General features: G+C 37.2%; 1 protein-coding gene across 16 annotated transcripts in view; it reads right to left on the reverse strand.

The window, feature by feature from the left end:
* LOC106880141 (uncharacterized) overlaps positions 1 to 27166 on the reverse strand; it is a 56471-nt gene extending 29305 nt beyond the window's left edge. Inside the window, exons 1-9 of one of the 16 annotated variants that reach the window (XM_089342497.1) lie at positions 27084 to 27166; positions 9014 to 9056; positions 7172 to 7382; positions 5775 to 5883; positions 5428 to 5527; positions 4966 to 5123; positions 2598 to 2660; positions 1121 to 1273; positions 422 to 507 (exon numbers count right to left, since the gene is read on the reverse strand). In XM_089342497.1, coding sequence (XP_089198623.1) covers positions 422 to 507; positions 1121 to 1273; positions 2598 to 2660; positions 4966 to 5123; positions 5428 to 5527; positions 5775 to 5883; positions 7172 to 7382; positions 9014 to 9045 — 912 coding nt within the window. In that variant the 5' untranslated portion in view covers positions 9046 to 9056; positions 27084 to 27166. Of the gene's footprint in view, positions 1 to 421; positions 508 to 1120; positions 1274 to 2597; positions 2661 to 4965; positions 5145 to 5427; positions 5528 to 5774; positions 5884 to 7171; positions 7383 to 9013; positions 9057 to 13927; positions 15740 to 16115; positions 16303 to 20084; positions 20585 to 27079 lie in introns of those variants that run through there. The other 15 variants (XM_089342494.1, XM_089342496.1, XM_089342493.1 and 12 more) reach the window with 15 other exon arrangements.
* Positions 27167 to 27705: the final 539 nt, after the last annotated feature.

Raw genomic sequence — 27705 nt, forward strand, 5'->3', positions numbered from 1 at the left:
AACCTAATGAAAAAAAAAAAGCAGCGCTCCAGCAGGGCCACAGCCTTTGGTCTGGAACATGTAAAAGAAGTATAATGTCCACAGCTATTTCCTAACTAATGTTATATCACTTTAATTTAATCCACCAATCAATATATCTTTTGATGCATAAATTTATAGATCATGACATTGTTTCATTATGTGAAACATTTCAACTGAACCTGCAATTTGAATCACTCACTCACTCTGTCTCTCTCTCTCTCTCTCTTTCCTGTTTTTTCTCTCTGAGTCCACTCTTTCCATTTCCTTCTTTGTCTCTTCTCCCTCCCCTTCTCTCTACATGTCTCCATTCGAGTGATTACCTCCCTTGGCTAACGCCCTGAGAAAACTGACAGACGACAGAAACAAGAATATTACAATAATTAAAAAAGCACAAACTCACTTTATTTGAAACAAAAATCCCATTTGAGTCAAATGTACCAGTTTCATTGTAATCTTCATCATTAGGAACACTCCACTCAGGCATATCTAAACGAGAAACAAGGAAATTAAATAAAAAGTCCCATACACATCTTTAAAAACTATGAGTTTGCATCCATACACACATTTTTTGATTTGAATATAATTTTACTGAGAAGATAAAACTGTTGTTTTGGGACCCAGGAGACCAAAGGTGCTCCAGCCATTGCCATTACTTTCTTTTTCTTTCCTCCCTCCTTTTCAAACACAATGTATGGAGCCAAATTATCTAATAAGTTTTCCTTTCTTAAGCTTTCCGCCAAAGTCAACTTTGCCTTCCTTCTCTTTTGAGGGTTAATAAAATACATACCAGTTGAGTACTGGGGTCAATGTAATCAACTAGCCTCCTTCTCCAAAATTTCAGGCCTTGTGTAGAAAGGATATTATAGATAATATTGGTCAAAATTAGAACTTGAAATTTTTTCTCCTCTTCTTAGTCTTTAGAATTTAGATGAAATATTTCAAAGCAAAAGATATCCATTTCAGTTGCCATGTTAATGACTAAATTAAATTTGCAACTCTATACCAACTAGAGCAGGTTAGGTTACTCCAGGCTCACCAAAAGAACAACCATACTGTTTGCAATTTACTGCCATTAATTCTGTCAGTTTTTTTTCCTTACCTACATCATCCCACATCTCAGTGCTTCGGCTGCGCTGAAAGCTCCTTGGTCTGTCCCGGTCACGGTCAAATGTGTGTTGCCTGTCTTTGAAGAAACCTATACCAGTAGTGCTTTTAGTGCGTTCAGAATCCAAACCTCGCCATCTTTGAGAAGCTAAAGACAAGATAAACGCAAAACATTTTATAGCAAAAATTATATTGGAACAGAAGCATGCAGTTGATCTACCAAATTAAATTCTTATTAAAAGCGAACTAATTATGGACAAGTATATGAAGAAGCCACTGAATATACAAGTGAATAGTTTGTGGTTTCCCAAGACTTCAAAAAATAGTAAACAAAGAGAGAGGTTGAAATGAAAATAATCTGTGTGAAATAAGAGAGACCCAGGGTTTGTTTCTGGAATTTCTAAGCAGATGCAGTTCAGAAGAACACTAAGTATAGAAAAGGAAAAAAAGATAGCAACAAGAAAAAAAAACGAGATAACACAAATATCACTTACCATGAAAACAATATCAGTGTTAAATAAAACAAATATAAAAATAGTTGGGAAATATAGTTAAATAGTTAGTGGGATTGGAGTTGCTCGAACTGTGGCAACAAACAAGGCCGAAAGATGCTTTATGAAGCCAGTTATCTCATGCCAACACACAAAAATTATTAAATTACGATATGAATTGTAATTTTTTTTAATGATTCAATAACAAAAATAATGCTGTCCAAAGTTAACTATTTTGAAGGGTTTCAGTAAATTTTGTTCCCTAAATACGGAAAGGCAGCTTGTTGAGTTTTTAAGCCTATTGCTAGATACACCAATGTTAAATATCCCCTTAAAAACATAGCATTGCATCCCTGTAGAGGCGCAATGGCCCAGTGGTTAGGGCAGTGGACACGCAGTCATAGGATCGCGGTTTCAATTCCCAGACCGGGCGTTGTGAGTGTTTATTGAGCGAAAACACCTAAAGCTCCACGAGGCTCCGGCAGGGGATGGTGGTGAACCCTGCTGTACTCTTCCACCACAACTTTCTCTCACTCTTACTTCCTGTTTCTGTTGTGCCTGTAATTCAAAGGGTCAGCCTTGTCACACTGTGTCATGCTGAATATCCCCGAGAACTACGTTAAGGGTACACATGTCTGTGGAGTGCTCAGCCACTTGCACGTTAATTTCACGAGCAGGCTGTTCCGTTGATCGGATCAACTGGAACCCTCAACGTCGTAAGCGACGGAGTGCCAACAACAAATTGCATCCCCAGCTAGAGGTAGGGACTCTGTGGAGATAAGAAAGAAAATTCTGGCTATAGATACGTGGAGATAGAGCTCAAAGCAGTACACAGTGGGAACACTGTATAAATGCCAAGTGTTTTTTGTTAGCTTGTATCGTGGAGCACAAATTTTATGAAATAAAAAATAAAAGTTGAGAAAAACATTACTAATATTTATTTCATAATAAATATACTTTAACCCTTTGCCTATAACTTACCCCAACGTGGACCCATCTTCCGCCAATCTCCGTCATCGTCTTCTTCAGTAACCAAAGGCATGACTGATTTTTCAAACAAGAAAGATAACATATCATCATCATCATCATCATCATCGTTTAACGTCCGCTTTCCATGCTAGCATGGGTTGGACGATTGAAACATTCTAGATAGATTTAAGCATTCTAAGACATAAGATGAACATGTGGCAGGAAAGGAGAATTGCAGAATGATGAAGAGTCAGAATAGCAAGAAAAAAGAGAGTCTGAGGGGAGAGAGAGAGAGAGAGAGAGAGAGAGAGAGAGAGAAACAAATCATCGCTATTATGTTAAACTGTTGTATGTCCAAATTTGGCCAAATTCGTTTTTATCAATATTTATTTTTGCTTGCAATAGCCAGTTCTTTTGGTCAAACTATCATAACTCCAGCTGCTTCAGATGCCAAGTTATCAAAGATTTCAAAACAACAGTTTTGCTATGGAATGGTGAAACTATTTTTTCATTTTCTGAAAAAGGCAACATTTTGGACTTGCGACACTTTTGCATAATAGCAACGAAATGTAACGGAAATAGGATAGGAGTAGAAACGGTGAAAACAGTAAGGGTAAACAATGAATCATCATGGTCGATGCCAGTGCTATGTAAATGGCACGCATGAATCGAAGTCATGGTCGTTCGCTGCTCTATTTAATCTAATTAAGGAGATAACTCACACAAGCACAGGAATAGATTAATGCAACCAACTCACCATGTTAAATATTAAAAAGAAAGCAAAGATTGTCAAAGCATGAACAGAACACCATCAAAGCGTCTATCAAGGGTTAAATTTAGATTGATGCAAGACAAGCTTTTATCTGAAATTAGTTTAACCCTTTAGCATCTAAGTTGACCATATCCAGCCAAAATATTTTACATGGTGTCATGTTCAAACTGGCCAGATTTGGTCTCTCATGCACACCCTACAATGTCATTCTGAAAATAAACAATCACATCATTGAAATCTCAAGGTTACAAGATGATGTGTTATCATTTTCAAACAATATGCATCACATTCGGCAGAATATTCTGAAGGCTAAACGGTTAATAGTTAAACGAAAAATTAATCCCAATCAATGCAAATTAAAAGCATTTCAATTAATGAAAACTTACACGAATACCAATCTGAAGAACAGTGTCAAGTGAAATCTATATCTTTATAAATATAAATAGTGGCTTCAAATTTTGGCACAAGGCCAGCAATTTCAGAGGAGGAGGTAAGTCTATTACATCAACCCCAGTGCTCAACTGCTACTTATTTTATCGATCCTGAAAGGATGAGAAGCAAAGTCAACCTTGCCGGGATTTGAACTCAGAACATAAAGATAGACGAATTGTTGCTAAGCATTTTGCCCAGTGTGCCAATGATTCTGCCTTAATGTTACTAATATATGACATTTGCTTAACACATGCTTGCATAGAAAAAGGGATATAAAACAGACCAAGGAATAAATGCATCCACATCGTCAATGTTTTAACTTCCACTTTTTCATGCTTGCAAGGATCAGATACAATTTCTGTGGCTGGGTACCCTTTCTGTTGCTAACTCTCGCCTGTTTCCAAGCAAGGTAATATTTCCCTGCAACTTGACAATTTGTTCTTTTCATTGAGGATCTAGCTGAGTTGACAACTTGAATTGGTTGACCACATTCCACATGGTCATGACAGATGTATTATTTCAGAGATGGAGTCTGACTGAGACTCTACCCAACAGGTTGCCCAGGAAGACCAAGGAGTATACCGACAAATGGTCAATACAGCAATGTGCTGCTGCAACAACATATAACTCCATGTCTGATCTGACCTCAGAAGACAAAGAGCAGCAGTGACAGCTTCAAGCTAATGGAAAGAGAAGAAACTATCTTCACACTTTATAACCTGGCTCAAATGCCTGAAACAAAGTATTCACTGCTAATAGTATCCAAGAAACAGTGCAGTTAAATCAAGTGACTGATGAAGCCTACCACCCAAGGACAAGAACTGAACTTCTAACAGTATTTCACAGTTTTCAGACACAAGGCTATGCTTGATCCAAGGCTATGGGTGAGGAAACTTCCTCATGGTACTGTTGTGTTGTAGATCAAAACCCAAAGCAACTTCCTTAATCATACAGCCATGCCTGGGCCTATTAAGTTGAAAGAGTGTATACTCTAATACATGTCAGTTTATGAGTGGTAAGCAGGAATTAGATAACTCAAACCATGATGAAAGAAAACTAGCAGTTATGATTAATATTTCTCAGCACTGAATATTTAGTAATTAATATTAGCTTCACTATTTGAATAAACACACATATATATATATATATATCCACAATCATCATAACAACACTCACCCCATCGTTCTCGAGAGCAAGCTTTTCTCCAATCACCTTCATCATCATCTAGTGATTTTTTATCACGCCAATTCTCATTGCTGAATGATCTGGAATATTCTTTAGCTGGATGGGCACAGTCCTCAAAACTTCTAGCTGAATAACTACGTTCATACCGTCTGTGAGCAAAAAAAGGGAAACTACATTTTCTATAGATTATTTATCTATCACTGATCATTAAAGATGGTAAGAAATGAGATGACAATTTATTCAATATAGATTTATTTATAAAAAAAAAAAAATTTTTACTGAACAGTATGTAGACACACGAGTTATATGAGAGCTTTAATTATTACTTCAAGATACAAGTTATGACAATTCTCTCTTTTTCAAGTCAAACATTCCTATGCCCCCACCCCACCCGTGCTTTGTTTAACAAGAGAAATAGAAAGATTTTTTAAGCTGAAGCAGATCAAACCCTACCTATCATCCCAGTTTTCTCGACTTCTATTCCGGGTAAAACTACTTGTTTCACCATCATCGTATGACAGTCTTTGACCAAAACCCTCTGCTCGACCACGACCTACAGGAAAAAAAAAATCCAATTAAAAAGAATAATAATTACATAAAAGGCAATCAATTCCTTGCATCCCAAAATACAAAGTTTTGGATGTATAGGGAACAGATAAGGGAAAATAGATTAGATAAAACAGAGTAATTTAAGAGGGACATTTTACTATTATATCAAATCAAATCTATATGTGTGTGTGTGTGTGTGTGTGTATAAGCTAATGATTTCCAACACAAATACAATGAAGCCAAGCACTTACCTCTTCCTCGACCTCGTTCCCCTCCTCCTCTGCCTCCCCTTCCACTGCTTCCTCCTCTCCCAGACAATCGAAGAACTGCACAACTGTTCACTGACTGGGACATAAGCCGCTGAAAAGACAGGCCATAAGATCAGGAGTCATTATCATGTGCCACAGTTAAAATTGGGGAATAAAACAGTTTCAGGTTTTTCTGGGGTTTTTTTGTTTTTTCATAATCAATTCCCTTTCAAGCAGCTGCCTAAACCACAATTATTTTCAAGAATTTTTTTCCCTCACCACAGAGTTTACCTCTAGTGCTGGTGTTTAACAGTTGGGAACCCATCCTGCTGTTGCTCTTACAATTGGAGAGAGAGAGAGAGAGAACATTTCAACTGTCTCATTTGTTACACCTCTGTGACACACTGTCTGTACTTGACAACCTCAAAGCCATGAACTCAACCATACTCACTGCCCTAAACATCAAAAGGTGACACCCACTTCTTGATTCAACTGCTTTCATTAACCCTTTCGATACCAACCCAGCTAAAACCGCCTCTGGCTCTGGAGTACAAATGTCTTGTTTTCAAAAGTTCTGAATTAAAATCTTCCACCAAACCTTAGTCGCAATTTATGTTCCTAACACTAGTTTAATGTTAACTAAGTTATTTTACTAAATTCTTTGTTATATTTAAAAATAATTGAAAGACATTGTTTAACATTTCCCTTAATTTCGCTACAAGCAGATAAATATATATATATAGGAGGTTGTCTCGATTCATAATATGCTGGTTTAGTGTTCTTTTCCCCCATTTCGTTTCAGTTTTATAACCCTTTAAATACCCATTATAGTCAGTCTGTGTAATGATAAATAAGCGACATACTATTACATTTCAACACATCCAACTCCAATAATTCCTTGCCTTTTAAAATTACTAAGCAACAACTGTGAAAACTCTATTTTCTACTATTCATCCTACAATATGGTTCAAAACTTTCTCAACAGATTGATAAATGAACTATTAAAACTTTTTTCAGTTTCTGTCTACCAAATCCACTCACAAGGCTTTGGTCGACCCGAGGCTATAGTAAAAGACACTTGCCCAAAGTGACACGCAGTGGGACTGAACCCGGAACCATGTGGTTGGTAAGCAAGCTACTTACCACACAGTCACTCCTGCGCCTGACTGCAGATAAAATAGAAGCAGTCGTCCTTTTTTTTTTAAATACAAATATGCAAAAATAGATCTTCAGCAGTGGGTGCCCCAACGCTACAATTTACAGATTGCTACCAACAGTGTAACAACAACAACAACTATATGATACCTGTTGCTAGAGGTGACAAGTATTTAAACAATAAGGACAACACCCCAGAAAATATAGCTAGGTCAGAAACAAACAAAATAATCCTAATAACTCACCTGTTCCTCTTCCGTAGGAGGTATATAAGCCAAAGGATCTTGAGGTTTGTCAACCAAGATAAAAGAAAAAGGTTTTAAGTCTTCAGGTATTTTGCTTGAAGGCACAAACAGTGCCAACATTTCTTCTCGACCATAACGGTAATCAGCTAGCTTAAATTTCCCCAAACCTGGAGAGGAAGGTGGGGTGCCCATGCTGCTTGCTTTCTGCAGCCTGAAGATAAAGAAAAAAAAAAATCAAGTTTAACATTAAAACAAGGTAAGTCAAAAAAATTATATCAACAATTAAGATTTCAAATGATATCACAGTAATTACAGGCCATCCCTCCTTTCATTCTTTCGTTCAGGCAAAAATAAATCATCTATACTCTACTCTCTTCACTATCTTACTTGTTTCATTCATTTGACTGCGGCCATGCTGGAGCACCGCCTTTAGTTGAGCAAATTGACCCCAAGACTTATTCTTTGGAAGCCTAGTACTTATTCTATCAGTCTCTTATGCCGAACCGCTAGGTTACGGGGGCGTAAACACACCAGCATCGGTTGTCAAGCGATGTTGGGGGGGACAAACACATATATACATATATACGACAGGCTTCTTTCAGGTTCTGTCTACCAAATCCACTCACAAGGCTTTGGTCGGCCCAAGGCTATAGTAGAAGACACTTGCCCAAGGTGCCACGCAGTTGGACTGAACCCGGAACCATGTGGTTGGTAAGCAAGCTACTTACCACACAGCCACTCCTGCGCCTATATAATCCTATATCTATATAATACTAAAAGTCTGTGATCGCTTGCTTGCATGCTTGTCAGTAATTTAATACAGTCAAGCCAGCACATAATGGGAAAATACTCTGAAAGTGAGGTAACCCTGAAATGTGAATACAAACAGAATAAAATAAGTTTCACATAAATCAGACCACGGATTCCCAAGATATGCAGTTTTTGTGGGGTTTGTTTCCACAAATTTAAGCAAATTTATATATATATATATATATATATATATATATATATATCCATTTGAGCGTGGCCATTGCCAGTACTGCCAGACTGGCCCTCATGCCGGTGGCATGTAAAAGCACCCACTACACTCTTGGAGTTGTTGGTGTTAGGAAGGACATCCAGCTGTAGAAACTCTGCCAGATTAGATTGGAGCCTGGTGCAGCCATCTGGTTCGCCAGTCCTCAGTCAAATCATCCAACCCATGCTAGCATGGAAAGCGGACATTAAACGATGATGATGATGATATTTGTACATATAATCATTTAACAACCATTTTCCATGCTGACATGGGTTCGACAGTTTGACAGGAGCTGGCTAGGTAGAAGACTGCACCGGCTTCACTTGTGAGAGAGAAAGAGAAAGCCAGACAGGTATGTATGTATGTGTGTGTATATATATATATATACGGGTGACACGTAAAAGCACTCACTACACTCTCTGAGTGGTTGGCATTAGGAAGGGCATCCAGCTGTAGAAACTCTGCCAAATTAGATTGGAGCCTGGTGTTGCCATCCGGTTTCACCAGTCCTCAATCAAATCGTCCAACCCATGCTAGCATGGAAAGCGGGCGTTAAACGATGATGATGATGATATATATATATATATATATATATTATAATAATAATAATATTAGGGATAAAATCCAAAATTACAGGTAAAAACTCAATTAAAATCAATTTATTAAAAATTTAAATTAAATTAAGCTTCACAGTATAAAATATATTAATATATAGTATTAATCCTATATGTTAATATATATATCCAGTTGATTATTTTGGAACCAAAGAGATATGTAGATTATGACAAAGACTTCTTGGAAGTTCAATAAATATTTCCACTTACCATTCTGGACCTAACTTCATTGTTTCTGCCATTTTTCTTGCTTCTGAAAAATCAAAAGAAAATAGAAAAATTCAGAATTAAAATTTGTTCTTTCTTGTATTTAGAAAATTTTGTGTTGAATCACACAGAGTTCAACAAAATTGTTCAGACAAGAATTACAGGTGATGTAGCACCGTTTTTGTAAGGAATGAAGCCAATTTTCAGTTGCCAAGAATAAAGATTATTGTCGTGAAATTTGGGAGTGTTGAGCAATAATAACAGTAACTTCAAAGTTTTGGCCTGCTTCATCTTCAAAGGACTGTGATACATTTGAGTTCATCTTGACTTCATAAAGTTTCTGGTAAGTTTAATTAATGGGCTACCATTTCATACTGTGTCTATCCAGGGCCTTGCAACTTTCTCCAATACCTCTGTGTAGACAGTGGCATTTGCACTTAAGCCCTGTGAAAAACAGTGAGGAGGCACAACATCTTACTCATTGCCAACGAATCCTAGAACCATCACAGATGCTAGGAACTCAGTATAAATGACTGCTGGAATTTCATTCGGGTTTCTGCTTAACCATTTGTTGTTTCTTCAGTTTAGCTTTTTGGTCCAGATTGAAATATTTTTCTTATTGGAGAAAAACCAAAGTATCCCAGCCACTTGATGTTTTAACTTGTTTAACAAGCACTTTGCATGGATTGAACGATTGTCTCATCATGTCTAGCATAAACTGACCCTTCTGAATCACATACAACTTGTATCTGATGGCTTCATGCACAACTCTTCTGATGGTGCATTCTGAAACCTTCACGTCCTTTGCAATGACTCTGATTGACTCCCCAGGGTTTTTTTTTATTCATTATTTCTTGGGCATTTTGTACAAAGTTATGTGTTCCGATGGTTTTAGAATGTTTCTTCCATTGATGGTGATGGTAAGCATTGCTTTCACAACTGACATCCCCTTATCTCACCAGCCTTCAAAGAGGACTATACACAATCCTTAAATTAGGGATTCTCTGGTCATTTAAGTTGCACTCACTTTGATTTCCTCGACGTTCTGAAATCTTCTTCCTTTCAAGCAGGATTTGATTCTTGGAAAGAGGAAACAGTCACAAGGGGCGAGATCTGGGGAAATATGATGGCTGCTGGACCTGGGGTATGCTGTGCCCAGCCAAAAATGCCGCTCAAGCTGCACTGAATAGGCAGATGCGTTGTCAGCTGAAAGCGGTTTTGGCACAAACTTGGCATATACACATCGCATACCTAAATTTTCAGTGATAATGGACTGAACCGAACCGTAACGAATCTGCACATCCTCTGATAACTCACGGATGGTGATTTGACAATTTCCCCTCACAGATGCATGCACATCTGCGATGTTTTTTTTCTCAATTCATCAATATCGACATCTTTTCAGCTCATACACTTTCTGCAATCTTGCGTAGGCTTCTAAGCAGGCATCGCCAAGCTTTTGGCAAAATTTGATGCAGATTCATGGTCAATGTGAGGATCACACACTACACACCTTCCTTCCAAGCATTGCTGTAAACAGCAGAAGTGAGCTAGAACGTTAAAACTTAGTGTGCATGCACGGCAGAGTTCAAATCTGTGCCAAGCAGCTTCACTCTGAGTGCTTTATCTTCGTTACTATGGCAACAGTCTGGATACTTACTGATCAGACCACATATATGCATAGAGTGTTTTGAAGCGGTGTACAGATATTGTATACCGCGAAAAGGAGGCAGTCAGAATTTTGGATAATTCTTTATTAGCACTTTCATTTGTTTTTCAAACCCATCAAGACAAAATCTTAAGTTAGAAAAATGAACAAAAGCGCTAAAGAATTATCCAAAATTCTGACTGCCTCCTTTTTCATATATATATATATATATATATATATATATATATGTTTATAATTATATATATATATATATATATATATATATATATATATATATATATATATATATAATTATAAACATATAGGGATCAGCAGAAGTTGCTTCACCAACATACTGAAAATTTAGAAATAGCAGTTAAAACTACTAATTCTAACTACAATTAATATATATATATATATATATATATATATATATATATATATATACACACACACACACACAAGAGAAAGAGAGAGGTACACCAATTTTCCAGTAACTGCTGGTTCAACACCTCTTTTAATGTGGATAAAATACAAAGGGGAATTTTCCCATGGCTGCCACAATAGTTAATTGGGTGACCACAAGGGGTGGTGTGTATACCATGTTTTCATGCAACTTCTATAATCTACTTGTTAATTGCGATACCAAAAGTTTGAAAGAACCTATGTTTATTTAGCTTAAAGTTAGCTGTAGCTATAGCTCCCTACAGGTAAAAAATGAAATAGTGTATCAGAGGAGTATCAGATGTAAGCACCAATTAAATATCAAAGCATGTTGAAGGAGAACTGTCGAGATAAATGGACCATGGTGGTTCAGTAAGCTATGTGACATCTATGGCCTTGGTCCATCTATTGTTTGTGACCATTTTGAGCATGGCCGTTGCCAGTACTGCCTGACTGGCCTTCGTAGGATTTTCAAGCGAGATCGTTGCCAGTGCCCCTGGACTGGCTCTTGTGTGGGTGGCACATAAAATACACCATTTTGAGCGTGGCCGTTGCCAGTACCCGCCTGACTGGCCTTCGTGCGGGTGACACATAAAAGCACCCACTACACTTTGAGTGGTTGGCGTTAGGAAGGGCATCCAGCCGTAGAAACTCTGCCAAATCAGATTGGAGCCTGGTGTAGCCATCCGGTTTCACCAGTCCTCAGTCAAATCGTCCAACCCATGCTAGCATGGAAAGCAGACGTTAAACAACAACGATGATGATGATGATGATGAGACAAAATAATGAAATTTTATGCAAACAGTGATTTGAAAAAGTAAATGACTATTAGAAAAACTATGGAAGACAGTAAGAATACTGATCATGATCAAGTGATAATGAAATGATTTCAATAACATTAGAATGATGGAAGGGACTTATAGCAGGATAAGTTGCTTCATAAAATTAGAATATGAGCTTCACTTGTTAAGGTTATGTCTACAGATATTCTATAGAATCTATAGCCAGCACTGATTTTGTTACATTTTGTATCTGTAAACAACGAGATTGAAAATGGAAAATGGATAATGGGCATGTAATGAAATATGGTGACCCTGCAGATCATTAATAGAACATGAATGTGCTTCCAAGAATAAACGTGGAGAGAAAAGCAGTCTGTAAAGTATGCAGACTCATAGTTGATGAAGAATTCAGTCCTGCACAGGTGTATAATGAAGATGAAACTGCATTATATTGGCAATGCACACCTAGGAAAACATTAACAACAGAAGACAAAGAAGAATCTACAGGATTCAAAGAATCTAAGGAGAGAATTTTTATCCTAAGAATAATGGAAACATCTTAAAATTTCAAACGAATTTATTTTAATATGGGGTAGGACTGCCTTTGGCAGTAATTACAGCTTGAATTCTACAAGGTATGGACTCGTACAAAGTTTAAATTGCTTATAAAGGAATTTCTGTTTATTCTTCAGCTAAAACAGTCTCCAGTTCTTGAGGATATCGACTCCTTACTTGTTTTTCTAAAATGCACCATAAATGCTCAATAATTTTGAGATCTGGGGACTGTGGTGGCCACATAAGATGTTCAACTTTACTAGAATGTTCCTCGTGCCATTCAGTAACAACTTTAGCTGTGTGAATTGGTGCATTATCATCCTAAGAGATTGCACTTCCCTCCGGAAACAGTTCCCAAACCACAGGATGAATTTGATCAGATAAAATGCTTAAATAGTTTTGACTATTTATTCTGCCATGAAGGGAAACCACTTGGCCAGCGAATTTCCAAGATAAGCCCACCAGATCATCACAGATCCTCCTCCATGTTAAACAGTTGGAAGAAGGCAGTCTGGGTCAAATGCTTCTTTTAGCTGTCTCCACATGTATACTCAGCCAGTGGTCGAAAATAAGGTAATGGATGACTCATCTGAGAAAATAACATTTTTCCACTGCTCTGGGGACCAATTCTGTAGGATTTTACTCCACTCTAAACACATTGCAACATTTGTTTTTGAAAGTAGTGGTTTTCTGATTGTAGCTCTCCCATGAAATCCGGCTTTGTGCAGCTCCCAGCAAACAGTTTTTGTGGAAACTGGGTTCTCAAGGTGGTCATTAAGCTCTGTAGTTATTTTGAGAGCTGTACTTTTGTGATCCTTTCTAACAATTCGCGTAACAGTCCGATGGTCCCTATTTGAAAGTTTTGGCTTTCTTCCAGAGTCTTGTTTTGACAAGGAAGTTTTTCCCTATTTCTCAAAGGTTGTCATTACTTTTGAGACGGTACTTCTTGATACACCAAACATTTCGGCTGTTTTCGTTACGCTAGTGTCTGCCATACAAGCACCAACAATTGGACCTATTGGAAAATCCGATAGATCTGTCATTTTAATAAATTTTAATTATTTTTTCCTGATGATATCTGAAAAGAAACAGTAATTTTAGCAAAACATATTAAGCAACACTAATAATGAATCAAAAAACATAAAAATAACATGCTTTTGATGGTTTTATAGATATTTCAAAATTATGATGCTATGATCTTAGGTTTTTCCATTATTTTGTCCAACCCCCATATATGTGTGTGTATATATATATATATATGTGTGTGTGTGCACCCGTCTCCACATGTGTGCCATTTTTCACGCGAATCCACCCAGCCATTTGGCTGTGAACCTCAAGACAAGAATGAATACAACGATCGCCCATGTCCAATTTATATTATAGATATATATATATATACATATATATATACTTATATTTATAGATTGTATATACATACATATATATAGAGAGAGAGAGAGATTAGTACTAACTCTGAGTATAACATACCGTTTTCACTTTGGCAAGTTTTGTTTTCCTTTCAGGTTCACAAAAGAATGACATCAATAACAATTTGCTTGAGTTAAAATAATTTAAATAGAGAAATTGTCCATATGTAACAAGAGTTTTTGGTCAATACTTGATAACAACCAGGTTCATAAGTAGAATTTACAACAGACCTAAGTACAAAGCTGGTCCTGTTTCAATCAACTGCTCATAAGTCAATATGGGCAACACTACTTATAATTGATGTTCATGTGCATTATTTACTGATATATGTACCACATAATGCATTTTACATTATATTTTTAATGCAATTAGCGATGTTTTATTTTATATTTTCCTTCTTTAATTTTCTAACACTAGTTAGTATTTTATAAATTAGGAAAATATTTTTTTAAAAATTAGTTGCTAAATACATAAGGCAGTGCACAGCACATTAAAAAAAAAAATCAAAAATAGTTAAATAATTTATAAATCTTTAAATTGGACACGTGTGTGTGTGTGAGTGTGTGTGTGTGAGTGCATGCATACGCTAACACCTATTCTTTTTATCTTGGATTTGTATTTAGAGTGTCTGATATAATTTAATGCTTATAATAGAAAATCTTAACCATTTTACTTTTATCAAATTATAAATTATAGATTCAAAACTATTTCTGTCATTCTCTGAAGGCACAGAGTTATATGATGGTGAAGAAGGGAGTCGATCGCTGTGTGAAGCGTCCAGGGGGTTGCTCGCTGGATTAAGGTGAAGGCTGTTGGACGAGGAAGAGTTCCTGTGTTTTTGAAAAAGACGCCGGATTTCGTTTGAATCGTTTCTTTTAATCCTTGCATGTTTCACGATACTAACTTATTGTTTCCTCAATATTTTTATCGACCTTGGCCAATTATTTGACGTTCTAGTTAATAATTTCCACCAGGCCAGAACTTGCTAAATATCATTCTTTGTTTTATTATTAATTCCTCTAAAATTTCAATAAATAACTTATCAACTTTCGTTGCTTCTATTACTCGGATATTTCTGTTTTTTCCTTTTCGAAGCACCTCAACCAGCTCTTGCTTGAAAAGCTTTCTTATAATCAGCTCCTTTTTTTTCAAAGTCTAAAAAGCAGCTTAGCTTGAATTGGTAATAAGCTTATAAATACATTTGGTTTTCCATCCAGAGTATCATTTTCGCCTCCAATTCGTAAATTCCTTGTCGCTTTCTCTATTACTATCATGGACGGCATGGCGGCCGAAACTTGTAACTGCGTCCAAGATTACCTTGTTATTAAAAATAGTGGAGATCGTTGACAGGAATAACTGTAGATCACAAGAGATCGCATTTACTTTTCCCCTTTCTTCAGTCGTAATTGTAGGTGGCCTAAGGAGAAGGTAAAGCGCCGCCTTACGTAGGGGAGTATTTTTCACATTATAAAACAGCCACTTCCAGTTGTAAACAGACACAAAGATGACTAGTGGTCAACGAAGATAACTGACAATTAGTGCTTGTTGGCAAATTGAAAATTAATGGTGGAAGAAATAAAAAAGAGTGAAAACTAATAAATTTACTAATAGAAAGTGAAAACGGTACGCTATGCTCAAAGATCGCCGAGCTATACGATTCTGCACTCAATCCTTCTATGAAGACACGACGTTTTTCTGTTTTTTTCGCATGGAATGTCAAAAATCAGTGGGTGAGTGATCGTTCCAATAAAAATATAGGGAAAAAGAATTGGTCGACAATAACGAATGGCATGGTTATTATATCATTTAAACACAAAATTATCGATATACTCTACACGTGTTGTTCAATTTGCCGCGTGTCCTTGTATATGCGCGTGCGCGCGATGTGTAGCGGATATTGCCATATACGAACTAGAAACTGGCAAGTAAAAATCAACAGTCTTTTAATCAAAATGCAACTCGACGAAAATATAAAATTCTATCGTGCTATCGTTCAAATCAATAGCGATATACATACACATAATATATTTCGTTATGAAAATGGATTTTTCATTATATAATAGTGATTTCTCACATTGACACAAGGCCATAGTAGTTGTAAAATATATATATATATATATAAAATACTTCAAACAAATGCAAGAGCTGCGTCATACAAACTTCAGTAAACACCCACTGTCAAAAAAACCAACTCCACTACATTAAGATAATAACCAATAACGATAAGAAATTAAGCACCTTTACTTACACCAGTATATCGAGTATATATATGTATATATACACACCGAGTATATATACGCAGAGATTAACAAAAAATAAAATAAAACCTGGTTGAAAGAAAGTCTTTCTCTCTCTAAGGGAGTTAATGCTGGGGATTTTCCACCAGTCACCGATTTTAGGCAGCCATACTTAACGGTGTCTACCGGAAAGATGTTGTCAGTGAATAAAATACACCAGACGCGTGGCTGGACAAGAAGTGAGTAGAAGTAAACATGAATAGAACTATAAAGATTGCGAAAATAAAAACATAATAATAATAATGATGATCGATCGTATGTCTGAAACAACACAAAATAACGATGGTTAAGAATAAATAAATAAAATCTTACATTCGTATTAAAAATTGTATCAATCAAACGCATCACTAGTTTATTTATAAATTGCTCGATTTACTGCAGTCCTTTCGTATCACGAATGGATTGTAAGTAGTCGTCTTAAGTTACACTTGAATATACACTAATTAATACAGCAAAAGATAGGGGAAGAGGAATGAACACGAAGTTATAAATGCGCAACGTTATATATATATATATATATATATATATATATATAATATTGTGTAAAAAAAAAAAAAAGAATAGGGTGAATTCAATTGTGCATGTTTTTGTTTTTTTAAATTTCCAATATGACTACCAAAATATGTCAGAAGACAAGTTCAGGTACTTCGTCTCAAACACGTCCAAGAAAGAAATTAAGAGGCATGCTAAACACGGCAAATATGAATAAAATACCAAAAGAAAACATATTTTAAATATTTATTAATGGTGAAGTTCATACTTTTCTGGAAAAACAGCAGTTATTTGCAGTGAACTGACTTCAGCGAGTAATCTAAAATATCGTTCGTGGAATCTACACTCCGGGTCCTTCCCACATGCACAAAAGTACAAAAGTCAGGAACAACAACTGCAGTAGTAATTATCTTCCTCCACGGGCCTAATATCCGATACTATGAGAAGTTTAAAGAAATTGTACTGTTCGTGATTTTCCAAAATGCATGAGCAACATAAATGGAAAAAGAACTTAAGGCGACAAACAAAAACTGGATCACGACTTGGTTCATTGAGTTCACCACTCGTCTATAAAATTCCTAAACACCGATTGTTATAAACAGAGGGCACGTGTGGAAATTTTAGTTAATAAATATTATATTTCTAGGCTTTCACAAACACTATTACATTATTTTAAAGCTTTTATTTTTTTCAGTCATTAGTGTTGTTGAAAGCGTAACTTAAATTTCTTTCGTTAAGGATTTCAATTGCCTTTTTTTGCTCCGTAATTTAGGTTCTTAACAGCATAATATTCGAACACATTGACAAGTTGAATAATATGAAAAATAATCTTTCTATAGGCACAAGGCCTGAAGTTTAGGGGGAGGGGGGTCTAATCAATTACATCGACCTCAGTGTTCGACTGGTACTGATTTCATCAACCCCGAAATAATAAAAGACACAAGTGGACCTCGACGGAATTTGAACTCAAAACGTAAAGAACCAGAAGAAATGCTGCTAAGTCTTTAGTCCAGCGTGCTAACAGTTCTGCCAGTTCGCTGCCTTTCCTAATAATTGTTTATAAAGTAGGCCATTATGAGAGGGAGTTCGCCCTCAGTACTGTCCTGATACTTTATTTAGTCAAAGGGAGATGCAGGGCAAAGTTTTGGCGTGGTTTCTACTCAAAATGTAAACTGCCTGAATACCGTAAGCATTATTTCCTGGTACTACTAAAGCAGCGCGGACCCGAACGCGCTAGCTAGTCGTGACTGGTCGATCCTAACCCTAACCCTAAACACGTATTCATTTGCACACGCGGGTTAGGGATAGGGTTAGGGACAGGGTTAGGGATAGGGTTAGGGTTAGGGACAGGGTTAGGGTTAGGATCGACCACTCACGACTAGCTAGCCCGGACGCGCGACTGCGCGTTCGGGTCCGCGCTGCTTTAGTAGTACCTTATTTCCTATGCTCAACGATTTTGCCAGCTCATCATTTTCAGACAATCCCTCTAGTACAAACGCAAGACCTGAAATTTGAATGGGTGAATGCGTTTAGACAACTATAAGAATTCCAACAATTGACGTATTTTATTTCAACTACTCCAGGGTGGATAGACGGCAAAGATGGCCTCGGATTTGAACTCAGAATGTAGAGAGATGAAATTGTTTCTAAGATAAAAACACAAGACAAGAAATTTGGGGAGGGGGAAAAAACAGTCTATTATAGTGACACCATCTCATCAATAAAATATTCATGAGATGGAAAGGCAAATCTGATCTTGTAGGACTTGAACTCAGAATGTAGAGCTTAGAGATGTGCCAATTTTGCCCAACAGAAATACCAAAAGAATGATTAAATGAAGTATCAGTTTAGTATTGAGGTTGATCAAATGGGCTAGCTTCCTTTCCTAATGGCTGGTTTTGAGCCTACTTTATAAACGATCAAAACAGTGACACAACTAAATAGCACAAAGCACTTTGATCAATGCCCTAATGATTCTGCCCTTCCACCATCTTAACAGTTATACACGAATGAAGCTTGAAGACTTCTAGAAAGGAATAGGTAAAGTGAAAATTAGGAAGCTTTGGTTTGAAACCACTACGTAGTACATCAGCCATATGTCTTGTCTTGCAGTCTCTTGTTGACCAATGCCTAATGGTAGAATTTGAGAGACAGAAATTGTACAATGATTGTGCCTGTACCACATAAAAAGCACTCAGTACATTGTAAAGTGGCTGGCATTAAGAACAGCATCCAGCCATTGAAACCATGCCAAAGCAGACACTGGAGCCTGGTGTAGCCATCTGGTTTCACCAGTCCTCAGTCAAATCGTCCAACCCATGCTAGCATGGAAAGCGGACGTTAAACGACGACGACAATACGTACAGACATATATATATATATGTATATACCGCCTGACTGGCCTTTGTAGGGTTTTCGAGCGAGATCGTTGCCAGTGCTCCTGGACTGGCTCTTGTGCGGGTGGCACATAAAAGACACCATTTCGAGCGTGGCCGTTTTCGTGCGGGTGACACGTAAAAGCACCCACTACACTCTGAGTGGTTGGCGTTAGGAAGGGCATCCAGCTGTAGAAACTCTGCCAAATTAGATTGGAGCCTGGTGTTGCCATCCGGTTTCACCAGTCCTCAGTCAAATCGTCCAACCCATGCTAGCATGGAAGGCGGACGATGATGATGATGATATAAATACATGCATGTAATATAATCATCTAACTAATGCAGGCATGGAAAAACAGATGTAAAAAAACAAAATGACTAAATATGTTTATATAATCCATATACACAGCAAGCAAGAGAAAAGGGGAGAATGAGATCTGAGCAAACAAATTTCATTCATGAAATTATAAGACAGTCAAACAAAATTACTGGCATTTCTGATTATTTATGTGAAGATCTGTATATGCATGTTCATTTTTATAAGTGTATGTGTATTGAACATATGACTGTTTCAGTGTCAAAATCCTGCGTGTATGTGTTCATGTATCTTAGGGATGTCTTGTCACTAAGTGGTGTGTGTCTGTGTGTGTGTGTATACATATGTGAGCCTCTTCATATGTAGGCTCTTTTCAATTCCTTTGTCATTCAGAAATGGAAGATGCTTTCACTAACATGTTTCAAGGGATAAGTGGTCAAAATTCATGGAAATCTTTTTTGGGCAAAAGGACAGACCTAAGAGTACACAAATCAAAACGTTTTAGGGTAAGAGCACAGTGTTTAGTCTAAAAATCAAGAAATACAGACAAAAATTTAAATCTTAGTATTATATTAAAAACATGTAAACAACAACGGCAAAATTAAGAATCTATTCCACTCAATTCTAAAATAACATCAGAAACTGCCACTGTTAATATACTTAATCATTTCTTGGTAAATGAATCAATGATAAATTTATATAACACTACAATTAATTATCAGAAAGACTGTGCTTACATAGTCATAGAGGTCATTTCCAGCGTAGCCATCTTGCCACTTATTATAATCCTGTTGTCTTCTTTATGTTTCAGCTTTCACCACTTCATCCCATATCTTCCCTGAGCATTCTCTTTCACAAGTTTTTCTACCACACAAGTACAATCTTCTCTATTGCATCTCTCAGTTGTACTCTGTCATTTATACAAACAAACATTACACATCCAGCAGAAGAGGCTCTCCTCATTTCTTTCCCTCTGATGCACATCTGCATTTCACATTTCAAAGCCCAACACAACACTGCAACATGCATGCAAGCATCATACAAGCTTCCTTTATACTTGCACAAAATAATCCCTTCCTTCCCGAACCTTCACATAACCCATTATTTTACTTATTACTATGCTTACAGAACACCCACTTACACTGATAATCAGGTCACACACAAGCTATCAGCTATTTCTAGTGAGTAAACAAAGTTGAAAATATTCCAAGAAAGCTCTTGCTGCTAACCATCCCTGTGCATCTGCTACCTGAAGCATCTTCCTTCTCAACCTGCCTGTCCTCCCACTACACCTCTTGTATGCCTATAGTTTACATTGTGAGCCAGATAGAATTCCTACAAACTCCAAATGACAGTATAGAGTCCAGTCTTATTTCTTGTTAATTAAAACTTTTGTCATTAAAAGATTCACTTTGAAACTATTCAATTGTTTCTTTGTCTGGGATTTTTGCTCAAGCAGATTCTGCTCTGAGAATCAGGTTACCATTATAAAAGGAATTTGCATGGACAGTTGCCTCTTAAACTCTTGTTATTAGGCTGGAGAATCATAATAAATAGTAGGCAGCAAAGAATCAAGCCCTGATGGGCTATCTTTCGATCTTATGTGTTCTTATTCTTTTCAACATTGATTCTGCAGCCAGTGGTTGAGCCTCTTCATCTTGATGGGTGTGAAAAGAGGTGGTGCCAGAGGTGGCTGCTCAGGCCAAGGATGGTATAGAAGAGCCAGAAAGCATTTATCGAAGGAGAAAGTTGTGGGGGGGGGGTCAAGGAAGTGCAAGTTGCTCTTTGCCTCTGCCTCTCGAAGCCTGTTATTTTCCGTCAGATCAGTTTCCTTGATAATAACATGCCACGGCTTTGGGCAATCCCCGGTAATTGTATCCCAGGTATTTGGTTCAACAGAACAGCAGAGGAGAGTGGCCCTGAGCTCATTTCAGAAACAAAATTTGGGAGCTCTGAAGGAGTTGACAGGGGAGGCACATTTGAGGCATACATATGATGTATCCCAACCAGTAGAGGTGGTGCCAAGCTACAGTGGCTTCACTTCTGGGCAAGTCCAAGCTGGAGCAAAAGCTCTTCATTGGTAGTATAGTCCTTCCATCAAGTCCTCGTGATTACAAAGTCTGTGCTGTTGGAAACGTTTGATTTTCTTCAAGGTTCATCAATGCAACACCCACATCTCACAGCCATAAAGAAGTATGGAAAGGACAACAGCTCAGAATACCATTCTTGTCTGAAAACAGCAAATAATGAAGTTGCCAATGCATGCATAATGTTGCCAACTTGGAAAAGGTTGGATGGTTTGACAGGATCTGACAAGTGAAGGGTCTGCATCATGCTCTAAAGAATACTTTGGCAGGATTTCTGCCTCTGGATGTCCTTCCTAACGTCAACCATTTCACAGTGTACTGAGTGTTTTCTTCATGGCACCAGCACTAGTGAAGATCACCTCCGAACTTGCAAGACAAGGAGTCTTAAAGTGTCCTCTACAACTGAGGCAGAATAGGAAAGAGATCGGGTGATGATTCTTGGATGAGGAATGGTAAGAAGAGAGGAAAGAGGAATGTGGCAAGAAGAGAGGAAAGAGGTTAGAAACAGGGGCTACTGAAAAAAAGTGTGGGTATAGTTGGAAGGTGATAGAGCGGAGAGTGGTCTAGAGCTATCCAGCATTTTAAGAGAAGCCTATGGACAGAAAGTCTGAGGTATGAGGTATAAGAAGGGGACAGACAGAGGTGGAAAGGAATTCCAGAAGAGTAATTAAAGGAAAATGAGGAGTGGAAGTTGTGCAGGTACACCAGAGAAGGAAGATAAGGGGTGTTGAGGATAAGTAGCAGGTAAGAGACAGTGGGTAAGTGCAGTAAAAGCAGTGAGAGATATTTGACAGAAAGGGGAGAACAAAAGCATCCTTGATGCGAAGGCAGTGGTGAGGCTGGAGAGAGGAGAAGAAGGAAGTTATAGGTGGGTGCAATAAAAAGAACTAGAGGGCATCCTGGAAGTCTAGGTGCAAACATATATGTACATAAAACCGTATACATATGATATATACATGTGGAGGCGCAATGGCCCAGTGGTTAGGGCAGCGGACTCGCGGTCATAGGATCGAGGTTTCGATTCCCAGACCAGGCGTTGTGACTGTTTATTGAGCGAAAACACCTAAAGCTCCACGAGGCTCCGGCAGGGGATGGTGGCGAACCCTGCTGTACTCTTTCACCACAACTTTCTCTCACTCTTACTTCCTGTCTCTGTTGTGCCTGTAATTCAAAGGGTCAGCCTTGTCACACACTGTGTCACGCTAAATATCCCCGAGAACTACGTTAAGGGTACACGTGTCTGTGGAGTGCTCAGCCACTTGCACGCTAATTTCACGAGCAGGCTGTTCCGTTGATCGGATCAACAGGAACCCTCGACGTTGTAAGCAACGGAGTGCCAACAACAACATGTATATATAGATATATGTTGATAGTCCATTGATGTCCGATGATGACAAAGTCTGTGTTCTCAGCGATGAGAGCGCACATGACTCTGCAGTCCAAAGCTGGAAGCACACAGGAACCCACAGGTGTCACAAAGATAGTCTGTTGTATAGATTGAGGTGGACCCTGCCCAATGACATCTGTCTTTTGCAGCAGCAAGGCAGTGTTGCCAGTCCTCTTCAAAGACAGCTGCTGCTTGTGAGGCCTCTACACTGATCTGTCTGTGGCAAAAGCTTCAGGTTTGCCTGGACTAATGCCACTCCATTTGAGGCTGATTTTCAGAGGGTCCTTGTATCTAAGGCCTTTTTGTTTGCATGAGCCCTACACAAGCTCACCATACAAGTTGTTTGGGCACACAGCTGTCAGTCATTCTGATGATGTGGCCAGAAAGATTCAATGGTTGTTGAACCAGATCTGTTCAGTACTTCTTGGTTTGTCACTCTGTCCTACAAGAGAATGCCCGTGATCCTGCACAGTGCCATTATCAGAAACTGTTCCACCTGTTTGATGTGCCAGTAGTATGCGGTTTATATTTCACACTCACTGAGTAGAGGCAAAGCAACTACAGCCTTGAGCTTTGTTGACAGTCTGATGCCTTTCTGCTAGAAGACTTTCACTTTCAGTTTTCCAAATGCTTGGCTGGCCTTGTGGATTCTGGGTGAGATTTTGCTGTCCAGTGGTCCATCAGCTGAGATTGTGCTGCCAACGTATCTGAAGCTCCTTCAATGGCGATTCTCATTACAGTCCCCTCCACTCAATCTCCTATTCTCATGAACTTACCTGCCTACTCACCCTGTCCAATCCTCTGTACCACTTATATCTATAATTTCAGGGTACACCCAATACATATTCACCAAATTACACTCTCTCTCTCTGTTTTTGCAGCTGAGATAATCATGCATCTTGTCTAAAAAAAGACACCTGTTCCTGTCCCTCTACCATACTAGAACCTCCCATCAACTCTCAAATTAAGGACTTTGTCTTGCAAGCTATTTGGTGACCTTGCTGGTGCAGGTGCAATGTAAAAAAAGCACTCAGTTCACTCTGTAAAATGGTTGATGTTAAGAAGGACATCCAACTGTAGAAACAAATACCAGAGCAGACAGTGGAGCTTAATGAAGTCTTCTGGCTTGCCACCTACTGTCAAACCATCCAACCATTGCCAGTGCGGAAAGACGATAATGATATATATACATATATATGTATGTATATCATCATCATTTAACATCAATGTTGGACATTTCGATAAAATGTGTCCATGAGTTGGACATTTTGATAAAATGTGTCCAGGGACTGCATCATTATCCAATGTCTGCTTTGGGCATGATTTCTGATTGGATGTTCTTCCTAACTCTAACCACTTTACAGGGTGTACTGAGTGCTTTTTGTGTGACACCAGCACTAATGAGGTTACCTTACAACTTGCAAGGTTAAGATTACCTTCAACTGAATGGGGTTTCAGTAGAAAGAGAGGTGGCTTTATGCACAGAGATGAGAGAAGGGAACAGAACAGGTTTCTTGCAGTAGAAGAGTTACATGGCTACTCACGTAATAGGAGGGAGGATGGAACTGATTGGGATGGAGAAGGAAAAGATAAAAGAGTAGTGATGAGATGTCAAGGTGAACTCTCAAGGTAAAAGGTGAGTAGAAGAACAGAGAGGGGGAGGATAGCGGTCACAGCAGTGTATAGGAGAGTGAGAGGTGGGTGAGGAGAGAATATAATGAAGAGGTTTTGAGGGATAAGGGAAGAGTAGGTGATAACTGTAGAAAACGAAGAGGATTGATGGGTGGATGGTAACAAATGATACATAGGAGTTGGGAGGTGGGCAAGAATAGGACAGCACCCCTGTACATGACTTGTATGGCTCTCACAAGCCAGTCGTCTACTCCTAGTTTCCTCAGAGACCACAATATCACAGAGCGAAGGACTCTGTTGAAGGCTTTCTCATGCATCTTTAAACATAGCTTGTACAGCCCTCACTAGCCATTCATCTACACCTACTTTCTTACCGCATGCGTTAACTTGTCAAATGCCTTCTAAAATGCCACAAATAGTGGTTTACTCTTAGGCAAGTATTTCACTCAAAGTTGCTTCACCAGGAAGACGGTATCTGTGGTATCTCTTCTAGGTACAAAGCCAAGCTGCATCTCATCAAGGTCTTCTCTGTCAGAAATTAATTGTGCTATGACTCTCTATGTGACCTTCATGACCTGATCCAGTAGTTTGATTTCTCAATAGATTCACCGAAGTCATCTCTTTGCCTCTATAGCTGTTTATGACGATACTGCTATGCCAGACATTGAGTGTAATACCTTCCTTTATAACACGATTTAAACATCCAGGCGATGATCATGTATCTTAATACAGTTGATATTTCGAAAATTTCAGCAACTCTTCCTGATGGACCTGCAGCTTTCTCTCTCTTCCTGTCCTTTTTCACTCCATGCAGCTGTCAACTTGAACTGCTAGTTCCTCTGCAGGGTCAGCAGAAGGTACCCCCTCTATATCCCATGTATTCTCCACGTTCAGCAGCCTCTCACGATAGCACTTCCACCACGCTACCTTCTTGTCCTCCAGATTGATGGCAAGTGTGCTTTTATCCTTCCGAATGCACTTGTCACCATTGACGTTTCGGTTCTCTTACACAGTCTCACGATCCTGGACACTTCACGCTTCTGATCCAAACACACACACACACATCATCATCGTTTAACGTCCGCTTTCCATGCTAGCATGGGTTGGACGATTTGACTGAGGACTGGTGAAACCGGATGGCAACACCAGGCAATATATATATATATATATATACACACACACACACACCCATAACGATACACGCACATTAATATAAAAAAAAACATTCCCATATATACACACATATACATCGTATTATATATAGTCATATAACTACACACGCATATATATATATATATATATATATATATATATATAAATCTATATGCGCGCGCGCGCACATACACATACAAATACATTTATATATGTCCGTGTGTTACAATGCGTTTTAGTTATGTGGAAACTAATAAAACAAATAAAATATGGCTCTTGTATCAAAAACCATGGATATACAGGTTATTCAGTGGATTCACTTAAACAATCACTAGCCCTAGATAAACACACGTATATAATGAAATCAATTAAACAGCATTTTGTTTTGTTGTTCGTTTTTTTTTTTTGTTTTTTTTTTACACAGCCAGATAACAGACAATTTGATTGCTGCTAAAGTTTATATATATGTATATATATATATATATATATATATATATATATATATATATATATATATATGACGATATATATAAATATAAATATATAGTTTTAGGGAAAAGAACCAAGGTTCATGAACTCATCGATGAGTTTTTACCTGTAATTTTGGATTTTGTCCCTAATTATTATTATATATATATATATATATATATATATATATAATGTACTGTACAGAAATGTGTTATGTGTACAAGTTATTAGTATATATAATATATATATATATATATATATCGTACAGATGTATACATACATACATATAAATATATGTATCGTATTTAGTGTGTGTATGATAAATATATATAATTTATTTATACATACACATATATAAATATATGTACATATATATATATATATATGTGTGTGTGTGTGTGTGTGTGTGTGTGTGTATATGTATGTATATATATATATGTATGTATATATATATATATGTATGTATATATATATATATGTATGTATATATATATATATATGTATGTATATATATATATGTATGTATATATATATGTATGTATATATATATATGTATGTATATATATATATGTATGTATATATATATATGTATGTATATATATATGTATGTATATATATATATGTATATATATATATATGTATATATATATATATGTATATATATATGTATGTATATATATATATGTATGTATATATATATATATATATGTATATATATATATATATACACACACACACACACATACACAGAAGAATTCATATGGTAGGCTATGCTGCCAGAATGAGCGTATATAGAGTAGAGTATGATGAGTTAATGTATAAACATAGGTTGAAGCAAATAACCAAACAGACACAGTAGTTTTAGGAAAAGGTAATACTAGACGAGAGGTGTACGACGTCTGTATTCTATTTCTAACGTTTCAATGGTTTAGGAGGCAACGTTATTTCGTCGTTGCCGTTCTAGTGTGGTCGTCGATGAGTGTATTTGCGATAATTAGTGATTTACCTGCCTGTGAAATACGTCAGAAACCAAATACCACCACAAGAAGAAAAACCTGGAAACCAATTCGCAAAGATGGGTTCCGTCGGAGTCACGTGACAAAGTCAAGTTTCCGGAAGTTTGTCTTTCAACGTTGAAGAAACGTCGAACGGGCACGATGGTTCGTTGGGAGGAGGAGGAGGAAGACGATAGAAAAATATTATTAAAAATTATTATTATTATATTACCCTACATTGAAGGAGCGTGTTCGCATATATATGTATTATATATTATATAATATATATATTCTAAAACGAACTTGCGTATGTAAATATATATAAATGAACACATTTGTATATATATAAACATATATACATGAACACATTTGTATGTATAAACATATATACATAAACACATTTGTATATATATATATCTCACGGTGGTGCTTCAGCATGACCACAGCCACTTGGCTGAAACCCATAAATAAATAAATATATATATATATATATATATATATATATATATATATATATATATATATATATATATATATATATGTATATATATATATATGTGTGTGTGTATATATATATATATATATATTCACACACACGCACACACACAATGTATTTATATATCATAATCATCATCAT

Source organism: Octopus bimaculoides, chromosome 26 (genome assembly GCF_046866305.1).
Source record: "Octopus bimaculoides isolate indiv1 chromosome 26, ASM4686630v1, whole genome shotgun sequence".
Taxonomy (NCBI): Eukaryota; Metazoa; Mollusca; class Cephalopoda; order Octopoda; family Octopodidae; genus Octopus; species Octopus bimaculoides.